We start from the raw sequence: 21,521 nt of genomic DNA, 5'->3' as shown, positions 1-21,521 counted from the left end.
ACTTACAATTGAAAAGGCTAATGAAAATACTTTTAATATCTGAAAGGTTGGACGCAATAGTCTGAGAGAATTGTTTTGAATATAGTGTTTACTGACACAAGGTCTATAAGAGGATGTATTGCATCAAACTTAAGTTGTATCTAAATTATATTGCATACAGATACTTCAATTAAAAATAAACACATTAATGTAAACAAAGACACAAGTTTATTCGTGAACAAAAAATGATAGTGAACTCTGTTGATAGCAGGTTTACACACAGACTTTATAAATTAGATTTAAATATATACACTCAAAACATATATTTCTATTTTGTTGTACATAAGTATTTTCTATAAGTTAACATAAAATGTCAGCACTGTAACTATTGACAACAGTTTCAAATTATGAGACAAATTATGCTTCATTTAAGTAAAAAAAAAATTTATTTATTAGAGTTCAGATGAATTGATCAACTATACATAACTTACAATTAAAAAAGCTAGTAAAAATACTTTAATATAGCAATAGTCTGCGAGAATTGTTTTGAATATAAAGTTTAGTGGCACAAGGTTTAAAAGAGGATGCAGTGCATCAAACAAAGGGTTTTAAAAGAATTAAAAAGTTATGAAAGGAGCATGAATAAAGTCAGGTAAATTAGTGAAAATTATAAAACATTTAAGAGACACGTTTTTAAAATAGCTCAAATTTATTGGTAAATTTACTAAAATGATAGGAAGTGAAAAAAAATTTATATAAAACTTTAAAGTTTGAGAGTTGACAGGTCTTAAAATATATTTACAACCAATTAAACTGTAGGTATTAGTATTATGAAATTAAAAATAAATTTGGATAATGGTGACTTGAATGTTGAGTTAAACGTAAGCCAAAGCACTGTAGCAAATAAAATATTACTATGAAGGTAATTTAAAAAATTTAGATTTAGACTGTCAAATGCAAATTTTATTCCATAAAAAGTGATAACAGTAACATTAGCCAAATATAAATGCTGTATAACTAAATATGTATACATACATTAATTAAAAAAAGAGTTAAGTTTCTATATTAAAATTGAATTATATTTAATTGAAATTAATATTATTAAAGAAATAAAAATTAAACACCTATGTGAATACATAGATTAATAAATATGAATGTTAAATAAAAGTTTATGTATGGGATAAGTATGTTTTAAAGAATTCTTAAAAAATTCATGTTGCACTTTCTGATCGAATAAAATAGGAATCTGAGATTTTAAGATAAATTCATATATAACACCTAAAAATATTGTTCCTTTCACATTTTAAAATGAAAATTAGAAATTTAAAATAATATTAAACATAATTTAGAATAGATATATTTAGGCTTCATAAAGATATTTTACTTCATTTATTAAAGGAGGTCGAAAATTTGTAAGGGTTACAACTATTTGCATAATTTTGGTACTGTAAGGGAAAAGAAAATTGGGTATTAATACCATGATTTTAAAAACTTTTAATTCGCCGAATCGCTCTCTCAACATGAATCCTAGCTCTTGCAATCATTTTGGTATTCTGAACATGGCTGGGTGTGAATTCCTGTGTAGCCAGAAAAGGGGGAATGTTAACTGAAACACCATCTGGGACAACATCTGTAATTAAAAAGCCTTTATCAGCAAGAACTAGGTCACCTAGTTGAAAAATCTGACATAAACTGCCCTTTTTAAAAATCTCTTTGTCAGAGGTTGAACCAGGGAACATATGACCAGCAAATGTTATGGAACCATTAGGGGCTACACCAATTAAACATTTTATAGTGTGGCGATGTTTATAGAAACTGTAGAATAATCGTTGGTGCTTCAATTTTTTAAGTCTGATTGTACAAAAATCTGTACAATCAACAACCATTCTACAATTTTGAAAGCTTGCAAAGCATGAAGGCAAACAGATTTGATTTTTAAGTTGTGAGGGAACAATACTCATTAAGGGTTCATATAATCTCTCATGTAAAACATGAATCCATGTCATAACAATATTTGTTACTGTGCTCTTGCAAACATTGAATCGAACAGATAAATCAACATGACCCAAATTCATTTTTAATTTCATTAAGGTCAGTAACAGTTGATCTTCTTTTGTTACAACCTGAACGTTCCAATCCTCCCAATATTTAATTGGGCCTTTAATACAAATTTTATAAGCAATATTAAAAACTTCCTGGTTGGGAAAGCCAGTAAAATAGTTGACCAATTCATCTTTCTCTTTAATATCTGAAAAAGAGAATCTTTTATCATTCAACTTTACTTTCAAGAATTCATTTTCTTTATCAGGAGGTCATTTTCGATTTCTAACATTGAATTAGATTTTCTCAAATTTTCTATTTCAATTTTGAGATTTTTGTTCTCATTTTGAAGAAATTCTAACTCTTCCATGATAGTGGCACTTGAATTCGTATGAAGGAATTGTGAAGCAGAAGGGACTGTCACATCCGAGGTTCTAGGCAAGTCAAGAGACTTTCTAAAATTTAAAAATACATTTATTCAATACATAGTAATAAGTAGAATTTCAATACTAAATCAAATCCAGACTTTATGAGTTATAAAATAAACATTTCATAGCTTTTTTAAAAAAAAGCATCATCACATTTTTATAACTTTTCCGCCAGCTACTGAAAAGTAAATAGAAAGTTTTATCATTAATTGAAAAAAACAATCTCTCTCTCAAAAAAAAAAAAATAATGCATAAAAAAAAACAGTGTTTTTGTTCTTATAAAAATAAACATTTATCTTTCTAGTAATACATGAAACTTTTATTAGGTTAAAATCATCCTCATAATAAGTTTTAGTAAACTTTAGGCAAATTTTATCAACAAATAACACAAGACTTTAAATTCACAGTTTAATTAATATAGTTTAATTAAGAATTAATTTAATAAGTTATATAATTTATATGCCTTTTACAAATAAAATTATTATAAATCAGTTTTTTTAAGTATCCAACATCCTTAGAGATTGCTTTTCTACAGAGTTATTGTAATCGCAGTCGCACCAAATCTTAAAAGCCTTGACACTCAGTGTGCAATAAGACAGATTAAATTATAATACCTTCTTTTTTTCTTTTCTGGAGAGCTGATCAATATTATGTCTTCATTCCTTTGAAATATTGTAGGGCCATTTTTTTAATACCATCCTTAAAATGATAATAGCAAATTCTTGAGCTTGATGATGGCTCCCTATCTTGTCTATATAATATAGGAAACTTAAAGCTTTTTAATGCTTTTCTTTAATTAAAAATCTTAATTAAATAAAATAAATTCTCATAAATTCTTAAATTTGCTTTAATTTAGCTATTCTATATATTAAAATTCTGGAAACTAAACATAGTAGTGACCCTTTTAACATAACACTACACTATTATAACACTACACATTAACATAGCACTACACTAGTTACGTTAAGAAATAATCTAATATTAATTATCTAATAATAAGGTATCCTCATTTTCTCAAAAAATTAATACATAAAACTACTGTTAAAAATTAATTAATGATGATGTTAACAAATATAAACAAGAAAAATTCTCAAGTCATAAATCTGAGTTTAAACTAAAACTCTGTGCAGATTTAACCATATGTATACATATTAAATAAGTTAGTTACATAATTTATTCCTATTTAGTAGTTAAAAACTAAAGCTTATGAGAATTAGCGGCAATAATCAGAAAATCTTAAGCAAACCAAGTTTACAAAAACTACAAATTTTATCATCAGACATAATTAAATAAACAGACATTATTGATAAATACGATCTAATTATAGATTAAAAATTATTTTCAGAACGTTGTAAAACAATGCATGCCTTTCCATAACTGAAGAAAAAAATTAGATGTAGGTCAAGAATATGTAACAAATTCTAAATAAAATAAGACATTATTATAAACATAAGACAAGAGTTAAAAATATTGACGCTTAAATTTTCATACATCAAAATTAAAGATAACTTACCTGATGTTTTTGATCCATACTTTTTTTTCAGCCTCCTTTAATAGAAATGTAAAAAATTTGCATCCATTCTTTTCACTATAATGTTTACAATCTGGAGCGAAACACATAACCATTTTGAAACTTTTTTTATAGCATTTAATACACTTAACTCGTAAAATCTACTGATACCCCGTATAAAGAAAACTACTTTAATTAGGAATAAGTCTCTTAAAAGCGCTATCTAAATTTATTTATGTCAATAAAAAACTAAAAATCTTGCCGTCTTAAATTGACATAGGAAATGCCATTTAAATGGATCGTTCGACAGAATGTTTGGAACAAGATTGGAAGGACGCGTCGTTTGACGTCATGAAATACGTCATTACTGTCCCTGTCTATTTGGGATGACTTGCAACGCGATGTTCAGAAGATATCCCCACCCCCTCTTACCCCCCACTGGTTTATGGACAGCCCTGCAGAATTCATGGTGTCAATTATCTCCAGCACTACTTCACACATTGATCGAATCCATGCCACGCCGTGTTGCGGCACTTCTGCGTGCTCGCGGGGGCCCTACACGATATTAGGCAGGTATACCAGTTTTTTTGGCTCTTTAGTGTAATTACTTCAAAAAAACGAATAAATTTAAGGCTGTTCGACTAAAACGACTTACTAATATTTATTATAAGTCCAAATCAATTAATTTAATACTTGGTTTATATAAATAAAGAATTATACAAATAAACAGAAATAATTGTTCAAAGAAAAAGCAATTTAATTTTTGGACAACAACTGGAACTTCAAGGGAAAAAATATATAATTTATTATTGATATGAAATTTAAAAATTATGATACTTGCTACATATATTTACACTTTATAGCTTACTAACTTCTAATGCAGCTAATTCAAATAATTGATCCGTGCTATTTACATTATACTAAACTAATACCTATAACTGAGGAACTGCAATGTAGAAATTTTTAAGCGATGTAGAATTCAATAATCAGTCAGAGCTTAAAAAATGACGGAAACAAAAATGTCTGAACATAAAATACATAATGAAAACTATAAGCAAAAATAAGTTATCGTTCTTTTTCTTATGAACACCTTGCTGACAAATTTTTTCTCATAATTATTATCAAACATCTCTCTCATGATGGACACATACTGGTCTATTTTCGTAAAATATCAATAAATGTACGTATATTACGATTATACAATAGTAAGAGATAAAATGTTCTCTCACCTGTGACAAAATGGGCATTGCATATCAAACTATTTTTGTTTGGAGTCCTATTTTCTCTTTTCATGAAATAACACCAGACAACTCGACGAACAGGATCATTTGGGAAGCGAAACATTTTTACTGTAGATAGAAGATTACTATTTCTTCTCATACTACAACCTATAACTGAGCATAAAAAAAGAAAGGTTTCCCTTCTACTGGGTGGTCCAAAGTGTCGCCACCACTTTTTCTATTAGACATCACGTTTACAACTTTTATGTATTTTTCTTATTAAAACTTAATATTTGTTTACGATGATTGCATCAGCCTAAGCAAAAACATTAGCAAACAAACAAGTTCCGGTTGTTGAAAGTTCATGCGGACCTTTACGTCTGCAAGCGAAAATAAGCTCCGCTCACAGATAAGGTGGATTAAAAGTCAACAAAGAAAGACCCATAAGACCCTTTTAAAGGAAAATATATCCTCTTTTTTTCCCCCGACATGTTTGGCATTAAAAGATTCCACCGTATTATTAGTAGAATTATAAAGCAAGCTTCTGGCATGGTTTGTCAATTTCCCTATAATTTCCTTGATTTTAAACAAAATTCCACTTTCTTCAAATTCTGAGATATGATTTATATGTTCTCTATCATTACAAAAGTATGAAGCACAGCATGTATGGTCTCCAAAAACATGTCGTGGAGCGTTTTTCATATCGTTTATTAGATCAGCTTGTACATTTAGTTTCTTTTCTATGCTCTGATGCCTTTACAATTGCATTTCTTAATCTAAGAATTCTTTTTGTCTAGCAATTTGCGAACTGCGACGTTCCTAATTTTGTAATTCTTGCTACCTCTCTCAATTTGTTGCAGAAATTTTAAGGTATCCGACCACCTTGAAATCGAGTATTTCGACGAAAAATTCAAATTTCAGTTTATTGTCTCATTATGTTGCCCCATTTCTCTAGTTTTCAAAAATGTCTTGTTTTTGCATATGCGTCAAATAGAAATTTAGTTATGGTAATTTTAGTGATGAATGGTAGCTGTCAAATTTATCGTAAGTGACAAAAACGAAACCGAAACTAACCAATAGTTTTACTTCTTCTCTATTTATGTAAAAATAAAATTTAGATATTTAATTTTTAAGGCTCCTAGACTCTCGGCTAATGAATCTGAATAATTTTTTTTATGTAACTGTGCTTTTTTTAGTTGGCAACAGACGATATGCTTGAATTTTTGCAATTGTTTGTTTACATATGAAGCGTTCATTTTATTTCTTCTTCTTTGCTGTATTTTTAACAAATTCTCTGATTTATTTTAAAAAATTTATACTAATTTAAATGAAATGGGTAAGAACAGAACTACTCGATCAAAAAAACGCACATTTCATGGAAATCAACATTCTAATAAATGTGCTGATACTGAAAAGATTGATGTTTCAGTTAGTGCAAGTTCTTCAAAATTATCTTTTGCAAGTGATTATACTGATGAAGTGAGCTCTTTGGAGGATAAAAATATATGTGGTAATAGAATTATAGATATGGAGATCCTAATTGCTGTATTTACTTCATTGGGCTGCCCGATTTGTTTTGATAACAAGCTGAATATTTTGGAAGATTCAAGGTTTGGCCTCTCTTCTAACTTGACTTTGGTGTGCAAAAAATGTGATTTTGCCAAAGCATTCTGTACCTCAAAGAAGGATAACAAGCAAAGTGAAATCAACACACGTTTTGTGCTTGGCCTGAGATTGATCGGCAAAGGTTATACTGCTGCTAAAAAGCTTTGCACTATACTGAATCTTCCTCCCTTTCTATCAAAAGTTGCTTTCAGAAAACAAGAGGCTAAATTGTTGACTGTTGCAACTTTAGCTGCAGAACAGTCAATGAATGAAGCTGCGAAATCTGTGAAAAGCCAAAATGATAATAAAGATTGTGGAGTATCAGTTGATGGTACATGGCAACGCCGGGGATTTTCATCATTGAATGGTTGTGTTAGTGTTATTTCAATCAACACTGGCAAAATTTTAGACATTGAGACAATGTCCCAATACTGTAGGATATGTAATTTATCCAATGACACAACCGCTAGTGAGCATGTTTGCAGAAATCACAAGGGCTCTGCTGGAAGCATGGAACCCATTGGTGTGCAGCGCATATTTGAGAGGTCCGAAAGATCCCGGTCCTTGCGATACACAGAATATTACGGAGACGGTGATTCCAAGGCATATGCGACGGTTAAAGACATTTATGGTGATGATACTGTCACAAAACTCGAGTGTATTGGACACATACAGAAAAGAGTTGGATCCCGGCTGCGTAAGCTAAAGAGTACTAAAAAGGGACTCGGTGGTAAAGGAAAACTAACGGATTCATATATCGACAGATTGCAAAATTATTACGGGATCGCCATTCGCAGTAATGTTGGGAATCTTGAAAAAATGCAGTCTGCTGTAATAGCTGCATTTTACCATTGCTGTTCAACATCTACAGAGCCAAAACATGGCCAATGTCCTGTAGGTGTTGACAGTTGGTGTAAATATCAGCGTGCGAAGTTTTCAAATGAAAAATATTCTGAAGTATCTAAGGGCTTACCCCAAAATCTCATCAATGTCATAAAGCCAACCTATTTTGAGTTGTGCGATCAGAAGCTCTTAAAAAAAATACCTCCATGGTAAAACGCAAAATGCCAATGAGGCATTCAATGGTGTTTTGTGGCAAATTGCCCCAAAAGAAACATTTGTTGAACTGACAACTTTGAAAATGAGTGCAAACATTGCAGTCATTCAGTTTAATGAAGGTTATCGTGGGGTACTTTCGCTATTCACAGAGTTAAAAATCTCTCCTGGTCGATATACATTAGCAGGACAACATACTCTGGATGCTGAGAGAATTGTCGACTGTGAAAGACATTCCTCGGCAAATAGGAAGCTCAAACGCAGAAAGCTCAGAGCCTTCAAAAAAAGAAAAGTGTCTAGACAGGAGAAGAAAGAAGGTCCCACATATAAGAAAGGCGAATTTTAAATTACAAATTTTAAATATCATTTGTTTTTTTTAAAGCTATACATATATCCGATATATTAGTGCATATTGTTTCTTTTTATAATTTCAAAGGTTTATCGCCTTATTTGTTATTTATAATATCTGTCCTATTTGTGTTAAAAATTGCTCATATTCACAATATCAAAATTCTTAATAAATTTTTTATTATTACTATATATAATTAATTGTCATACATGCTTTTTTAACTATTATAACATTATGAGAATGCTCGTGCAGTAAAACTGCCTTCTCGTTGAAGACTAAGTGAGTTGTTGATTCTTGACAACATCAAGTGACTAATATAAAATGTGTGCACAGAAAACTCCTGGCATTAAATAAAAAGGTAAAACTTTGCATATATCTTGAGAAGAGTAGTGTCTATAATACATAATAATATTTAGCTATCAAACAGTCATAAATATTAAGTAAAGTGCAATTATAAACTTTAATTGCATTTTTCTCAAAATGAGTTTTTTGCGATTTTTCACTTACGAAAAACAAGATAACTCAAACAAATTTTGTGATTTTGTCTTCCCATTTTCAGTGAATGTTTCTTACATATATGTTTGTGTAACTAACCTCTAAAATTCAGATAACTTGGGATAGAATTTGTTTTATAGAATTTTTTCTTTTACGTAAAATGAAAAAAAGTGAAAAATTTTGAAAAAACATGATTAATGTAACATAATTTTTTTTCTAGTCAAGATATCTCTTAATCTGTGGTTCACCTGATAGCTTTAAAATATTGATACAAATTTTGATTGCCTTCTCTTTGATAGTTTTTAATATAGAGTGTTTTCCGCAAGCGATTAATTTTCACTAAAAAACGTTATAAAACCTCTCTTAAATAAATTATTTTTGGTATTTTTAAAATTTTTACTATTAATTATTTCTATTTACATCATAATATGTAATAAAAATCGATAATATTGTTAAAAATATTGTTTTTTGAAATTTTTTGTTCCGAAGGTAGTCGGATACCTTAAGAGGTGGTTCCGACATTCAATTTTTTCAACGTCAAGGATGAGTTTGGCCAAAAGGCGAAAAAACTGAATTTCCACTGAACTTAATATGTTATGAGCCTCAGCTTGTAACATAGTCTGCTGGGCTACTGAAATACTATGAGCTTTATTAATAAGTTCCTTAAAGTTGTCGGTTTTCTCAAGCATTAGTTTTTCTTTTACATTTAATAGTAGGGCATTCAATAATTGGAGAGATTTAATTTGATTGAGAGCTATGGGATCTATGACAGAATTGTAGGTCTTTGATACTAATGTGTTGATTCTGTGGCCAAAATTTTTTATGCTTTCACCCGACAATGACTGGATATTATTAAGAGTCAATAGATTAATTCAAGGATCATCCTTATTTGAAAAAAAAGAAGATTTTAATAGGGCTATTGCATCATCAAACTTAACACTTTTGAATTCTGGGGATGTTTGAAAATAATTTCTGTCATTGCCAGTAAGCTTTGATTTTAAAAACAACAGAGCAACCTCATCCGACCAACTATTAAGATCTCAAATCGGCTACTTGCTCGAGAAACCATTCTGGAGACTCGTCTCCACTATAATTTTGAATGCTAATGTTTACCTTTTCAGCCATTTCGTAATTTTTACCTCTAGTAATAAGATTTGTGACCTCTGTCATATATCTTATACTATAATACGAGGAATGGTTGCCAAGTCGAAAATCGCCCCAGAATTAATAAATTCCGGTAAACTTGGGGGTCTGGGGTTTTTGGCCACGAGGAATCGATTGGCGCACATTTTGAAGCGCTACGGTCCAGCAGTTCGGAGTTACAGATAGGATATTTTCAAACTTTATTAGTTCGCCATAATGGCTATAGATACTTTTCTCCACTCTTATAAATGTATGCTAATGCGAACCTTACAATTGAAATATTAATTTTCGACAACTTAAACCAATAATATACGAAGGAATTAATAATTTAATTGTAAGGTTCGCATTAGTTTACATTTATCAAAGTGGAGAAAAGTTTAACTTTTGTGTTAAAATCACCGTCAACAAAGTCCGACATTTCAACATTCGTCAGATTTCAAGCTACATTTTCAACATGCAGAACGCACCTCTACATGAAATTCTTCAAGGAGCCGGAATTTTGGAACAACAAGCGATCAACTCAATTCTACCCGCAAATGGACAACTAGATGATACCGTTATTGTCAGAATGCTTCTCCATTACGCCGAACAAGCTTACCCGACCGTCAAAGTTGCCGTACTTCACCCTGAATTTGTCGCACGCTTCTACGTTACAACAGCGGATGGCGCTTATGAAGGAATGGCTCTTCTCAACGATATCAGCGACCAGAACAAGGCTTCCAACTATCTATACGGCGTTCAACAAGGATTCGACGTGCTACTCATTCCCATTCACAAGAGAGCTCAAATGGATAGAGGCGAGCACTGGATGCTAGGAATTTACGAAGCAAGCTATGGAGAACGTCAACTATTAGTCTGCGATCCAGTCGACAACCCGCTGCCCATCGATGCTGTTTTGAGAAAAATACTGCGACACGTTTTGAATACCGTTGTTACGAATGAAAAGCTGAAAGGATGCATCGTGAAACCTCGCAACGCTTACAACCACCAAGATGACGCGTCTTCCTGAGGAGTTTACATCGTCTTTTATGCTCGACAATACCTCTCTCATCGACGCCTTTTCCTGGACAAGAATTTTCAAGAAGCGGATGAACGGAAGCAAATTTACGAATTCGTTGTGAACAGTGTCTTTAATTGTATAATTTTTTGTTATCAATTACATTTTATTTCCTATGACTTTTCAAACTTTACCTTTGTATAGAATAGTTCCCTTTCCAAACTCTAACTTTGTTTAGATAGTTTACAATGGTGTGCACTTTAACCGGTTATCTTTTCACCAATGGTTTCACAAATTTTCTTATGGCATGTATTGTTTTGATAAATCACAATTGAAAATTTAAATCTTCGATTTAGCTTCGATACCTGTTTTCTCCGAGCGGAGCTCGGTCACCCGCTGGTATATATATTAAATCATAATCATCAAAATAAGCAATATTTAAACAATACATATCACAAGAAAAACAGCACCACACGGCACCAAAAATATATCGTATAGTTACGATTTAAATGAGTTTAAGTAAATAAGGGAATAGATCATTACATTAAAAATGAGTAAAGGATCGTATAGTTGAAAACATTGTCCAAGTGATTAACCTGATCCTTCGTTCCCGAAGGATCTCCAGATTTCGTAGCTGGTCAGGTGCTTTTTTGGAATTGAGTAATTGAGGGCACTTAGTTCAAATTACAAAAACTTTTCTTTATTCAGTTGATCTCATGATGGTTCGCTTTGATGGAGCTGGCTCCCTTCATATGGCATCTAATCGTTCATGTGGAACGCACATTTTCAGGTGACTGTTACCATGGAAACTCGCCAACAATTAGCGACAAGGCACACGTGTTGCGCATCTTACTTTGCCAAAGTTCAAAATTAAACAAAATATGATTTACCTTTACATTTATTTGATAAACTTTAAATTTAAATATTTTACATCTTACACATTAAAAGGGGTGAAGTACTAAAAATTTAACTGAAAGGTGAGAGCCTAAAAGTTTCAAAAAATGAGAACGTTGTTTCTCTCATATCGCGACTTCCTCAACTGGAGCCAAGAAGGTACGAGGAAAGGAGCAAAGCGCTACTCGGTTACAGTTAAGTTTGGAATAATCGATATAAAAAAATCAATTCATAAAGTTAAATTTAGTGGAAGGCTATTGTGATTAAATGAACAGAAACAAAAAAAACTATTAAGGAGTAGAATAACAACGCACGTGTGATGTAGCAACATCACAGTCCAACATGCGGATAGCACATTAAGAATTTAGTGACTGGAATATTCTCCACTAAAAAGTACACTTCATCATTTAAAACAACAATATGATGGATTTCTACACAATTTTTGTTAGATAATGCTACAACATAATAATCTGTGTGGATAAATTTAGAACAATAGTCCTTGCAACTAAAAATGTGTCCAGAATAGCACATCCTTTTATAAAACTGTACGTTGGATTATGATGACGTAACTTGATTTCCCAATAACTTTTTAAATGCTTTTTCTTAAGTTCTCAACAGGTTTTGATAAATTGGTTTTCAAAATTACCATCCAGTAACGTTATGGCATGTTTCGTTACAGATTGTTTTGCTTGCATCTCATCAACAAATTTAAATATCTGATGATTACTTATCTCTTGTTTAGACAAGACTACTACTTGTGATACTTGTTTAGACAAGTATCACAAGTAGTGATTTACTGGTGTAAGCTGTTAGGTAATCTGCTTAGGTACACACTTTGTAGCATGATGTAGGTCTTTCAGTTTTCCAATATTATCTTCAAACGTAAAACAAGAATTTGCCCACAAAGGACCCCAAGCCTTTACAGTATCAGACAGGTGCAGCAAAAGATGTATATGATTGTTCTGTTATACCATAAATATTCTTAACATCTAACACAAACCTTATTAAACAATAATCTGCTTTCTCAATATCATCTGCTGAGATGTTTGACCCCAAGGGTAAAGTTGTACCATGTACAAAGTGAAGCCAATGCTTATAAACAAGATTGTTCAATATATTCTTAAGAAGCACAGGTGATGATAATAAAAATATTTGCCATTCCAAAAAGAAATTTCTTTAGTTGTACGTAACTTGCGTGAAGCTTCAGGAGGAAGTTTAAGATATTTTATACGAATATCTAGCAGTCGAAGGTCCTTGGCAGTTAACGAATAATTATGGCCCGAGCTCTCGATAAGAAGACATACAAGTTGCCTTGTCACACCAAGAAGCACACATATAATCAGGTATAAAACCATCAACCATGTTGAAAGTTAGATAAAGATTCATCAATACAGATGCACCTTTAACTCCTTTAGCAGCACTACCGGTAGAGATTGTTTTTTCTGCACTCTCAATGCAGTTTACAAAGGTTCTCCTCTGCGCTAACTTTCCATTAAAAGCATAGATACGGCAATAGCCTTTTCCTTTCATTACTCTTTCTCCCTCCTCTTCACAAAATCCGCAACCGAATTGTCCATTGAATTGTTTAAAATTTTGCATGGCGCAACGAACTGGTGCATCACTGTTACATATTAAAGTAGTCCTTCTGAACAGCTTTTCTCTATCCATTTTAGGCCTTCTTTTGGTAGCTTATTAAGTTCGTCAACAAATGGAACTAGATAATCATTCATGTTTAGTTTTTTTCTGCCAAACCACAAGCTACACACCAAAATATTCCTTTTTCTTTCTAGTGGTTCAAGTTCGTTAATTTTCACCTGAATCGGCCAAATATCGTATTTGCTTTTTCGATAAATTGGAATGCCATCCACATTAAATTGAATTGATACATTATTTGATTTTAGAAAACCATCAGTAGAGCGATATAAGCAACTATTAAGAATGTCTCTGTAAGTATTAGAATTGTTAAATTTGGATTTAAAAATGTTAATACTATGAAGGAGATCCTCAGTTTCAAATTTCATTTGCAATTGATATGTAAGAGGCATATAAAGAAAAAAAATGGCAATTTTTTTATCGAGTATCATCACTATTGAAAGATTCTGAGCACGTTTGACATCCTGAATTTTTATTATCACTACATAATTGACTAATGTAACTATCACAATGAGGACAATAAAGATGTAGTTCACATGCATTACTCATTGAGGATGTATCCGCACGGATTTGTAGCGCCACCTAGTATAACTTGTAACACTGAGAGAGAGAGAGAGTGTGTTGTTGTTGCTGGCCCACACGGTTAGCGGAGCTAAACCAAGTCCATGACTCCAGAGACTCTGAGTAAGTCTGTAACAAAAAGTGGATCTGAAAAGAGGTCCACTTTAGAGATATTTAGGCATTGAAGTATATGTTCAAGAGTAGTGAGCCGCACTATCTGAACTCTTGTGTTGATCCAATCGAGGGACTCCAAAGAGTGTATTTCCACCCATTTCTTCCTGTACATGTCAGCAAATCCTCTGACGTTCCTGAGTATCTGAGACAAATTGCTCTTGAATTGATCAACAGCATTCCGAGCGAGGCAACTCTTATTTATACAGATGGCAGTAGGAATGCCGATTCTTGTTCTGGCAGTGGTGTCTTCGTCAGATCCAATCACAACTCTTACCATATCAAGTTGAGAAATCCTGATCACTGCTCTGTCTTTCGCAGCGAGCTGATCGCTATAGATGCTGGATTGGGCGCTGTGCTTACTTTTCCTGGATCAAATGACATCTGGATATTGAGAGAGAGTGTGTGGAGGGAAAGCTGTAACGAGCTACAAAAAAGCTCTCTTCCAAATAATAAGAAATAAATATTGTGCATAAAATTACAGTCCGCTTTTTTTCTACTTATTGAGCGAGTTCATATTTACCTGAGCGTCGACATGAGTGGTCCGTCGAGCCGGAGGAATAATCAGCAAAATTAAAATAATTAACGAAAGGAGTTTCGTTTCGAGTTCCAAGAGATAACCATTGTGGACAGTGTTTCAAGAAAACTGTGGATTCGTGCTTTCCCATTCAAAGTAGGATTGTTTTGATTTTTTGATAAAATACTTTAATTTACAATGTTTAAGAATTGTAAAAAAGATGATTTAAGGCTTATTGCCTGTGAACTAGATCTAGAGATTAGTGATGATATGACTGTGGTAAACTTAATTGATATAATTAAAAGTTGTGAAAAATATAAAACTGACTCTAAAAATGTTAGTGATCTAGTAAGTTTAATAGTAAGGTTGAACTCCGACCCACCCCAGGGGGGTATACGGAGATAAAAGTAAAATTATTACAATAAAATTTCTCTAAAAACTAAAGTTACAGTAAAATTTCGCCAAATGACAGTGGTGGTGATCAGTTAAAAGTGGATTAACAATAAAGTTTGACAATTAAAAACATGTGTTAAAGGCAATGAAACCCAATAGCGCCGGTGTAAATGTCGAGAATTAAATGATTATATAATAAGGAAACAAGAGATAAAAAATCTCAAAACTAAAATCAATGAAAGCTAAAAGTCCAAATAGTAAATGTCTAAAAGTAAAAGTCTGACTAGAAGTCTATGAAGTCTAAAATCAAAAGTAGATAAAAATTCAAAATGTAAGGCTAAAAGTTGATTAGTAAAAATTAACGATGACATGCTCTATTGTTGGTTCATGACTGGGGCCAGTTGATCTGGGGCCAGAATGTCCTCGAGGGTTTGTTTAATAATTTAAGTCACAATTTTCCTGCAGGTCAATATAGCGAAGAATTGATGTTCCTCTTCGCAATTATTCATGTGGGTTCCACGAAGTGCCCGGAATCTTGGACAGTGCTTAAGTAGATGATCAATGTCCTGTCTCACTCCACAGTAAATGCATGAAGCTGATTTTTTGAAATATTTTTGTTGATAGGTCCCGAACACTCCGTGGCCAGTAAGGAGCTGGTTTAAATAAAAATTGGCCTGCAGGCGCTTTATGCTTGGGTCTTTAAAAAATTTATAGGTTTGTCTTCCCTTGTCACTAGACCTCCAGTCATTTCTCCAGCGGTTAAAAGTAATGTTCTTAATGTAAGATTTAATTTCGCATTTTTCACCCGGGATCTCAAAATCAATCTGGCCAAGCTTAGTGGCTTCCTTAGCAACCCAGTCGGCCTCTTCATTCCCTTCAATGCCTGAGTGTGCTTTAATCCAATTTATATTATAGTTGCTACTCCACATGGCTTTGGTGTCTTCTATAAGTTTGAGGTGTTACAGAAGACACCAAAACTACGTTTACTTCTACTAAGTTTAATAGTAGAAGAGCGCAAGTCTGAAGAATCAAAACAATTAAAGTTAGAGAATATAAAGCTCGAGAGAGCAAAAACTGAACTAGAAATTGCACGTATTCGTGCTGAGCCAAAGGAGCTCGAGAGAACAAAAACTGAATTAGAAATTGCACGCATTCGTTCTGAGCCAAAAGAGAATAATATAGAGCTAATTGAACGTCACGTTTAACAACTAGTTGGGAGTACTATTTAAAATTAAGAAATGTGACAGATTTCAAAACATTAAATCTGCTAATAATTTCTGATAAACTCTTCCAAACATTGGACAGGAAAACCGCTACTTATATAAGTGTAAAACAATCGGACACCTGGTTTGAACGAATTAAACTAGGAAAGGAAATCGATTTATTTATGACATCTCGCGGAAAATCTTTAACTAAGAGCTCTTATAATAAAAGTCATAATGAAAGAAATATTTCTAAAACCTTTTTGTCTGATTTTAAGAGTTCGAAGTGCATTTTATGTAATGAAAATCACCCCCTTTATATGTGTTCTACTTATAAGAAATTATCTGTGTATGAGAAAATACAATTTGTTAAAAATAATGAATTTTAATTTTGTTTTAATTGTCTTGGTAAACATAAAGTGATGTCTTGCAAATCAAAATATTCTTGTGCTAAATGTGGTAAAAGGCATTCTTACATTTTAATCGAGAACATAATTATTCAGCGAAATCAAAAATAAGAGAGGAGAACATTATGAATTCAGAATCGAATAAAAAACAAATTGATAGAGGAAATCCCCCCCCTCTCTCCACTTGCTTGTGAATTTACACCTGCAGCATGCGAAGAACAAAACACAGGCTCCAATATCTTTTCGGCCACGAGTAGTTATGTCTGGAATAAAAACAAAACAGTTCTTTTAAGTACTGCAATTTGTTATTTATGTGATTCTTTTGGAAATGAGAGTGAAGTTCGTGTTTTATTAGATTCGGGATCTATGTCTAATTTCATAAGTAAAGAATGTGCAGATCGCCTACAATTGAGAAAGAATAAAATAAACAAAGTAGTGTCTGGGTTGAATGATTCAGCTATTTCTGTTAGGTCTCAAGTTAATGCTACTTTAATAAATAAAGCCCGAACTTTTAACGCAGATCTAAATTTATTAGTTGTTCCTAGAATTACGGATCTCACACCCTCAAAGAAAGTAAACAAGTGTATAGAAGGGTTAGAAAACATTAAGTTAGCTGATGAGTATTTTCACATTCCGCAGAGAGTTGATTTATTAATTGGTGCGGAATCCTTTTTTGAGCTAATAAAACCTGGGCAAATTTACCCTCCTAACTCGAATTTAATCTTACAAAATTCTGTGTTGGGTTAGTGGAAGCATATCAAATATGGAGGATAATAAAATCCATTGTGGGTTAGTTAAAGAAACTCTTGATTTAGAACAAACTGTTAGAAGTTTTTGGGAGATAGAAAATATCGAAACTGAAATAATTGAGAGTAAAGAAAAAATTATTTCTGAAGAACATATTAAAAAACCTGTGCTAGAAATTCTGAGGGACGGTACATAGTAAAGATGCCTTTAAAAGAGGATCCTAAAAATTTGGGAAAATCTAAAGAGTTTGCGTTGAAGAAATTAAATCTGATGTGGAAACGTTTAATTAAGGAGCCAAATTATTTATCTTTATATAAAGATTTCCTTCATGAATATTTAGAGATGGGACACATGTCAGAAATTTCGGATGATGAGGAGGAAGAAGCCACTTACTACATTCCCCATTTAGGAATTTACCGCCCTGATAGGCAATCAACTGTCCTAAGAGTTGTTTTTAATGCGAGTTATCCTACTTCAGCTGGTAATTCCTTAAATTCTTTGCAATTAAATGAAGGCATAGTTCAGAGTGATTTATTTTCCATCATGACAAGACTCCGTAAATATGTCTATGCCTTCACAGCAGACATAAAGAAAATGTACCGAATGATCTTAATTCATCAAAGACAAAGAAAATTGCAGCCTATTCTTTGGAAAGAAAAAGAGAAAGGACCTGTCAAAACCTACGAGTTGAATACCGTCACTTACGGTACAGTGTGTGCACCATTTCTAGCAACTAGTACGTTAAAGCAAATAGCTATTGATGACGGAGAAAAGTATCCTCTTGCTGCTCCAGTCATTGAAAATGATTTCTACATCGATGATGTGTTGACCGGCTCTGATAATTTAGCAACTTCAAAAGAACTTAAAACTTATCAATTAATTGGTATCTTAGGAAATGCTGGCATGCAACTCCACAAATGGCATAGCAACTGCGCAGCGTTACATTCTGATGGTGAAGAAATATATAATTTTACTAACTGTGATGGAACTCAAGTGCTAGGAGTTTCCTGGAGACCGAAGAAAGATAGTCTTTATTTTAAAGTTACCTGTAGTGCATCACAAAGAAAAGACTCGAAAGTCACGAAGCGCTGTGTCTTATCCACAATTGCACGCCTTTTCGACCCCCTTGGATTGCTTGGACCAGTAGTGTCAAAAGCAAAGATATTTTTGCAACAGCTATGGTTTTTAAAACTGGACTGGCATGAAGAACTACCTGAGAAACAAATCCAAGAGTGGAAGAAGTTTGTCGAAGCTTTAAAGAGTGTTAACAACATGGAATTTGATAGATGTATACTTACAGAGGGAGCTGACATGATTGAAATTCATGGATTCGCCGACGCGTCAGAGGTTGTTTACGGTGCTGTTGTTTACTGTAAGTGTGTTAAAAATGGTCAAGCAGCGACTATCAAATTGATTGCTAGCAAAAGTCGTGTATCACCTTTGAAAAGAGTAACCATCCCAAGACTAGAACTCTGTGCCTCACTGCTTCTAGCCAAATTAGTGAAAAAAGTGATACTAGCTCTCGAATTGCCTATATCCAACATCTACTTATGGAGTGATAGCATGATTGTGCTTTCTTGGATACGTAAGGAGTCATTTCTACTTAAGACTTTCGTTGCCAATCGTGTATCCCAGATTCAAGACTTAACTAACATTGACAGTTGGAGATATGTACCATCAACTGAGAACCCTGCAGACATTATCTCCAGAGGTATCGATCCTGATAAACTTTCACAATGTAGATTGTGGTTTGAAGGACCAAATTTCTTGTGTAACAGTGAATATCCAAATAGAGACATTCCATCCAGAGTTATTGAAGATGAATTTTCTAATGAATTTAAACCATCTAGTGACTTTAATTGTTTTATTAGTGATAATGGTAATTTTCTTGATAATTTTCTGGAAGTTAGTAATAATTATAGTAAACTCATTCGTGTATTAAGTTTTGTATATAGGTTCATCGATAATTGTCGGAGCACTTATGTCACATCAACTGGGTCTTTGTCTCAAGATGAACTCAAAAGAGCTGAACTGAAATTGGTAAGTTTAGTGCAGAAACGGGAGTTCAGCAAGGAAATTAGAGATTTAGAAATTACAGGTGAAGTTTCAAAGCAGAGTAAGGTAAGAAGTTTATGTCCTTTCATTGATGAAGAAGGTCTCTTAAGAGTAGGTGGACGTTTGTCCAATAGTAATTTGTGCTTTGACAAAAAAATTCCCATTATTGTTACCAGAAAAACATAAATTAACACAATTGATAATTATTAGTAATCATATTATGAATTTACATGTTGGACCTTAAAAATTATTGTTTATTATAAGGCAAAGAATTTGGTCAATCAATGGCAGATCTATTTGTAGAAAAGTAGTTCGTGAGTGCTTGTCGTGCTTTAAAGCTAAACCAATAACTTGTGATCAACTTATGGGTGATCTACCCAAAAGTCGTGTGAGTCAAAACTTTCCATTTGCCATTTCAGGTGTGGACTTTTGCGGTCCATTTACAATTAAATACAAGAACCAACGGAAAGGTACTTTTCAAAAAATTTAAGTTGCGATTTTTGTATGCTTTGTCACAAAAGCAATTCATTTGGAGCTTGTGACAGAGTTGAGCTCTCAAGCTTTTATAGCTACATTAAAGAGATTTTTTTCGCGTAGAGGAAAAAGCAGTACTCTGTACTCAGATAATGCGACTAATTTCGTTGGGAGTAATAATGAGTTACAGCAATTACTTAGCTTAGTTAAAAATCCTGATAAGAGTTTATGTAATTATATGAGTCATGAAAATATCAAATGGAAATTTTTGCCACCTAGGAGTCCGAATTTTGGAGGGCTCTGGGAAGCTGCAGTGAGATCCCTCAAATATCATCTGAAAAGAGTAGTGGGTTATAAGAAATTAACTTATGAAGATTTTTTGACTGTAACTACTCAAATTGAGTCCGTTTTAAACTCAAGACCGCTTACCCCGTTATCTTCAGATGCCAATGATTTGAGCGTTCTCACTCCAGTCCATTCCCTGATCGGAAGACCGTTCACATCAATTGTTGAACCTGATGTAACCAATGTATCTGATAATATGTTGAGTTTATGGCACAAAACCACTAAATTCGAGCAATTTATATGGAAAAAGTGGCACAAAGATTATTTGTCAACTTTTCAACAAAGGTCGAAATGGTACATAGAGAAATAAAACATTAAACCTGGAGATATGGTTTTGATAAAGGAAGATAATTTGGCTATATGTAATTTTCCAATTGGTAGAATTGTGGAAGTCTTTCCAGGAAAGGATGGCAGAGTTCGTGTTTGTAGTATTAAAACAAACAAAGAAATCTTTAAAAGGCCCATTTCTAAAATTTGTTTATTGCCAATTGAATGAATATTTTTTTAAAAACTTTATATTACTTTTCATGATCATGTGAAATTTATTGTGTAATAGTAATTGTTAGTATAGTAATATTTGTGTAATAGTAGTAATATTGTTGATAGTTGTAGTAATATTGTTGATTGCTAAAACAATGCAACGCCCGGCGGTATGTATCCGCACGGATTTGTAGCGCCACCTAGTATAACTTGTAACACTGAGAGAGAGAGAGAGAGTGTGTGTGGAAGGAGAGCTGTAACGAGCTACAAAAAAGCTCTCTTCCAAATAATAAGAAATAAATATTGTGCATAAAATTACAGTCCGCTTTTTTCTATTTATTGAGCGAGTTCATATTTACCTGAGCGTCGACAGATGATGTGCCTTCATAGAATCTAAATTTACTTTTTGGAGTTTTTATTAGCTTTAACAATACATCAACACAAGTTTTTGAAAGATTAAGTTTAATAGAGTAGGCTAAAATGCTCATGTTACATCTGCAGAATCATAAAGTGGTTTATTACCATTTTTAATAATATCTTTCAAATCATCTTTCATCGAAAAACTATTTTCCGATGAAATTTCTTCAACATCTAATTAGTCAGATACAGTGCTCGATTTGCTACTGATTGTTTCATTAATTTCTGGTTCTTGACTCGTACTTGGTATGTGAAGATTTTCCTTGTGAGCCTCATTCAGTCCAAACAGCATATTCGATCGGTAACGACTAAATGTTCTTCTTGGTAAAGATTCGTTAGTCCATAAGTATTGTTTATACTTTTTAGACATGATAAACAAATAT

At 32.8% G+C, this 21,521-nt stretch overlaps 4 protein-coding genes and 1 pseudogene across 4 annotated transcripts; 3 read left to right on the top strand and 2 right to left on the bottom strand.

Moving 5' to 3' along the window:
* Nucleotides 1-1,169: 1,169 nt before the first annotated feature.
* Nucleotides 1,170-4,082, bottom strand: LOC147804226 (uncharacterized). The gene has a single exon (XM_087152080.1). It carries the CDS (start codon nt 2,064-2,066, stop codon nt 1,464-1,466), a length of 603 nt encoding a protein of 200 aa, XP_087008206.1. The 5' UTR covers nt 2,067-4,082; the 3' UTR covers nt 1,170-1,463.
* Nucleotides 2,264-4,087, bottom strand: LOC147804225 (uncharacterized). Its single transcript, XM_087152081.1, has 2 exons — nt 3,961-4,087; nt 2,264-2,474 (listed from the first exon to the last, which is right to left on the bottom strand). The coding sequence occupies exons 1-2, from the start codon at nt 4,071-4,073 to the stop codon at nt 2,264-2,266; spliced, it is 324 nt and encodes a 107-aa protein (XP_087008207.1). The 5' UTR covers nt 4,074-4,087.
* A 1,592-nt stretch (nt 4,088-5,679) lies between these two features.
* On the top strand, nt 5,680-8,674 carry LOC147804224 (uncharacterized; annotated as a pseudogene).
* An 8,894-nt stretch (nt 8,675-17,568) lies between these two features.
* LOC107439036 (uncharacterized) lies at nt 17,569-19,608 on the top strand. Its single transcript, XM_071176932.2, has one exon. It carries the CDS (start codon nt 17,569-17,571, stop codon nt 19,606-19,608), a length of 2,040 nt encoding a protein of 679 aa, XP_071033033.2.
* A 178-nt stretch (nt 19,609-19,786) lies between these two features.
* LOC139424871 (uncharacterized) lies at nt 19,787-20,551 on the top strand. Its single transcript, XM_071176933.2, has 2 exons — nt 19,787-19,892; nt 19,944-20,551. The coding sequence occupies exons 1-2, from the start codon at nt 19,787-19,789 to the stop codon at nt 20,549-20,551; spliced, it is 714 nt and encodes a 237-aa protein (XP_071033034.2).
* The last annotated feature ends 970 nt before the right edge of the window (nt 20,552-21,521 follow it).

This window comes from Parasteatoda tepidariorum, chromosome 9 (genome assembly GCF_982258835.1).
Source record: "Parasteatoda tepidariorum strain Cologne lab strain chromosome 9, Ptep-v5.0, whole genome shotgun sequence".
In the NCBI taxonomy this organism is placed as follows: Eukaryota; Metazoa; Arthropoda; class Arachnida; order Araneae; family Theridiidae; genus Parasteatoda; species Parasteatoda tepidariorum.
The sequence above is the reverse complement of the archived record's forward strand: the minus strand, read 5'-3'. Positions and strand labels throughout refer to the sequence as shown.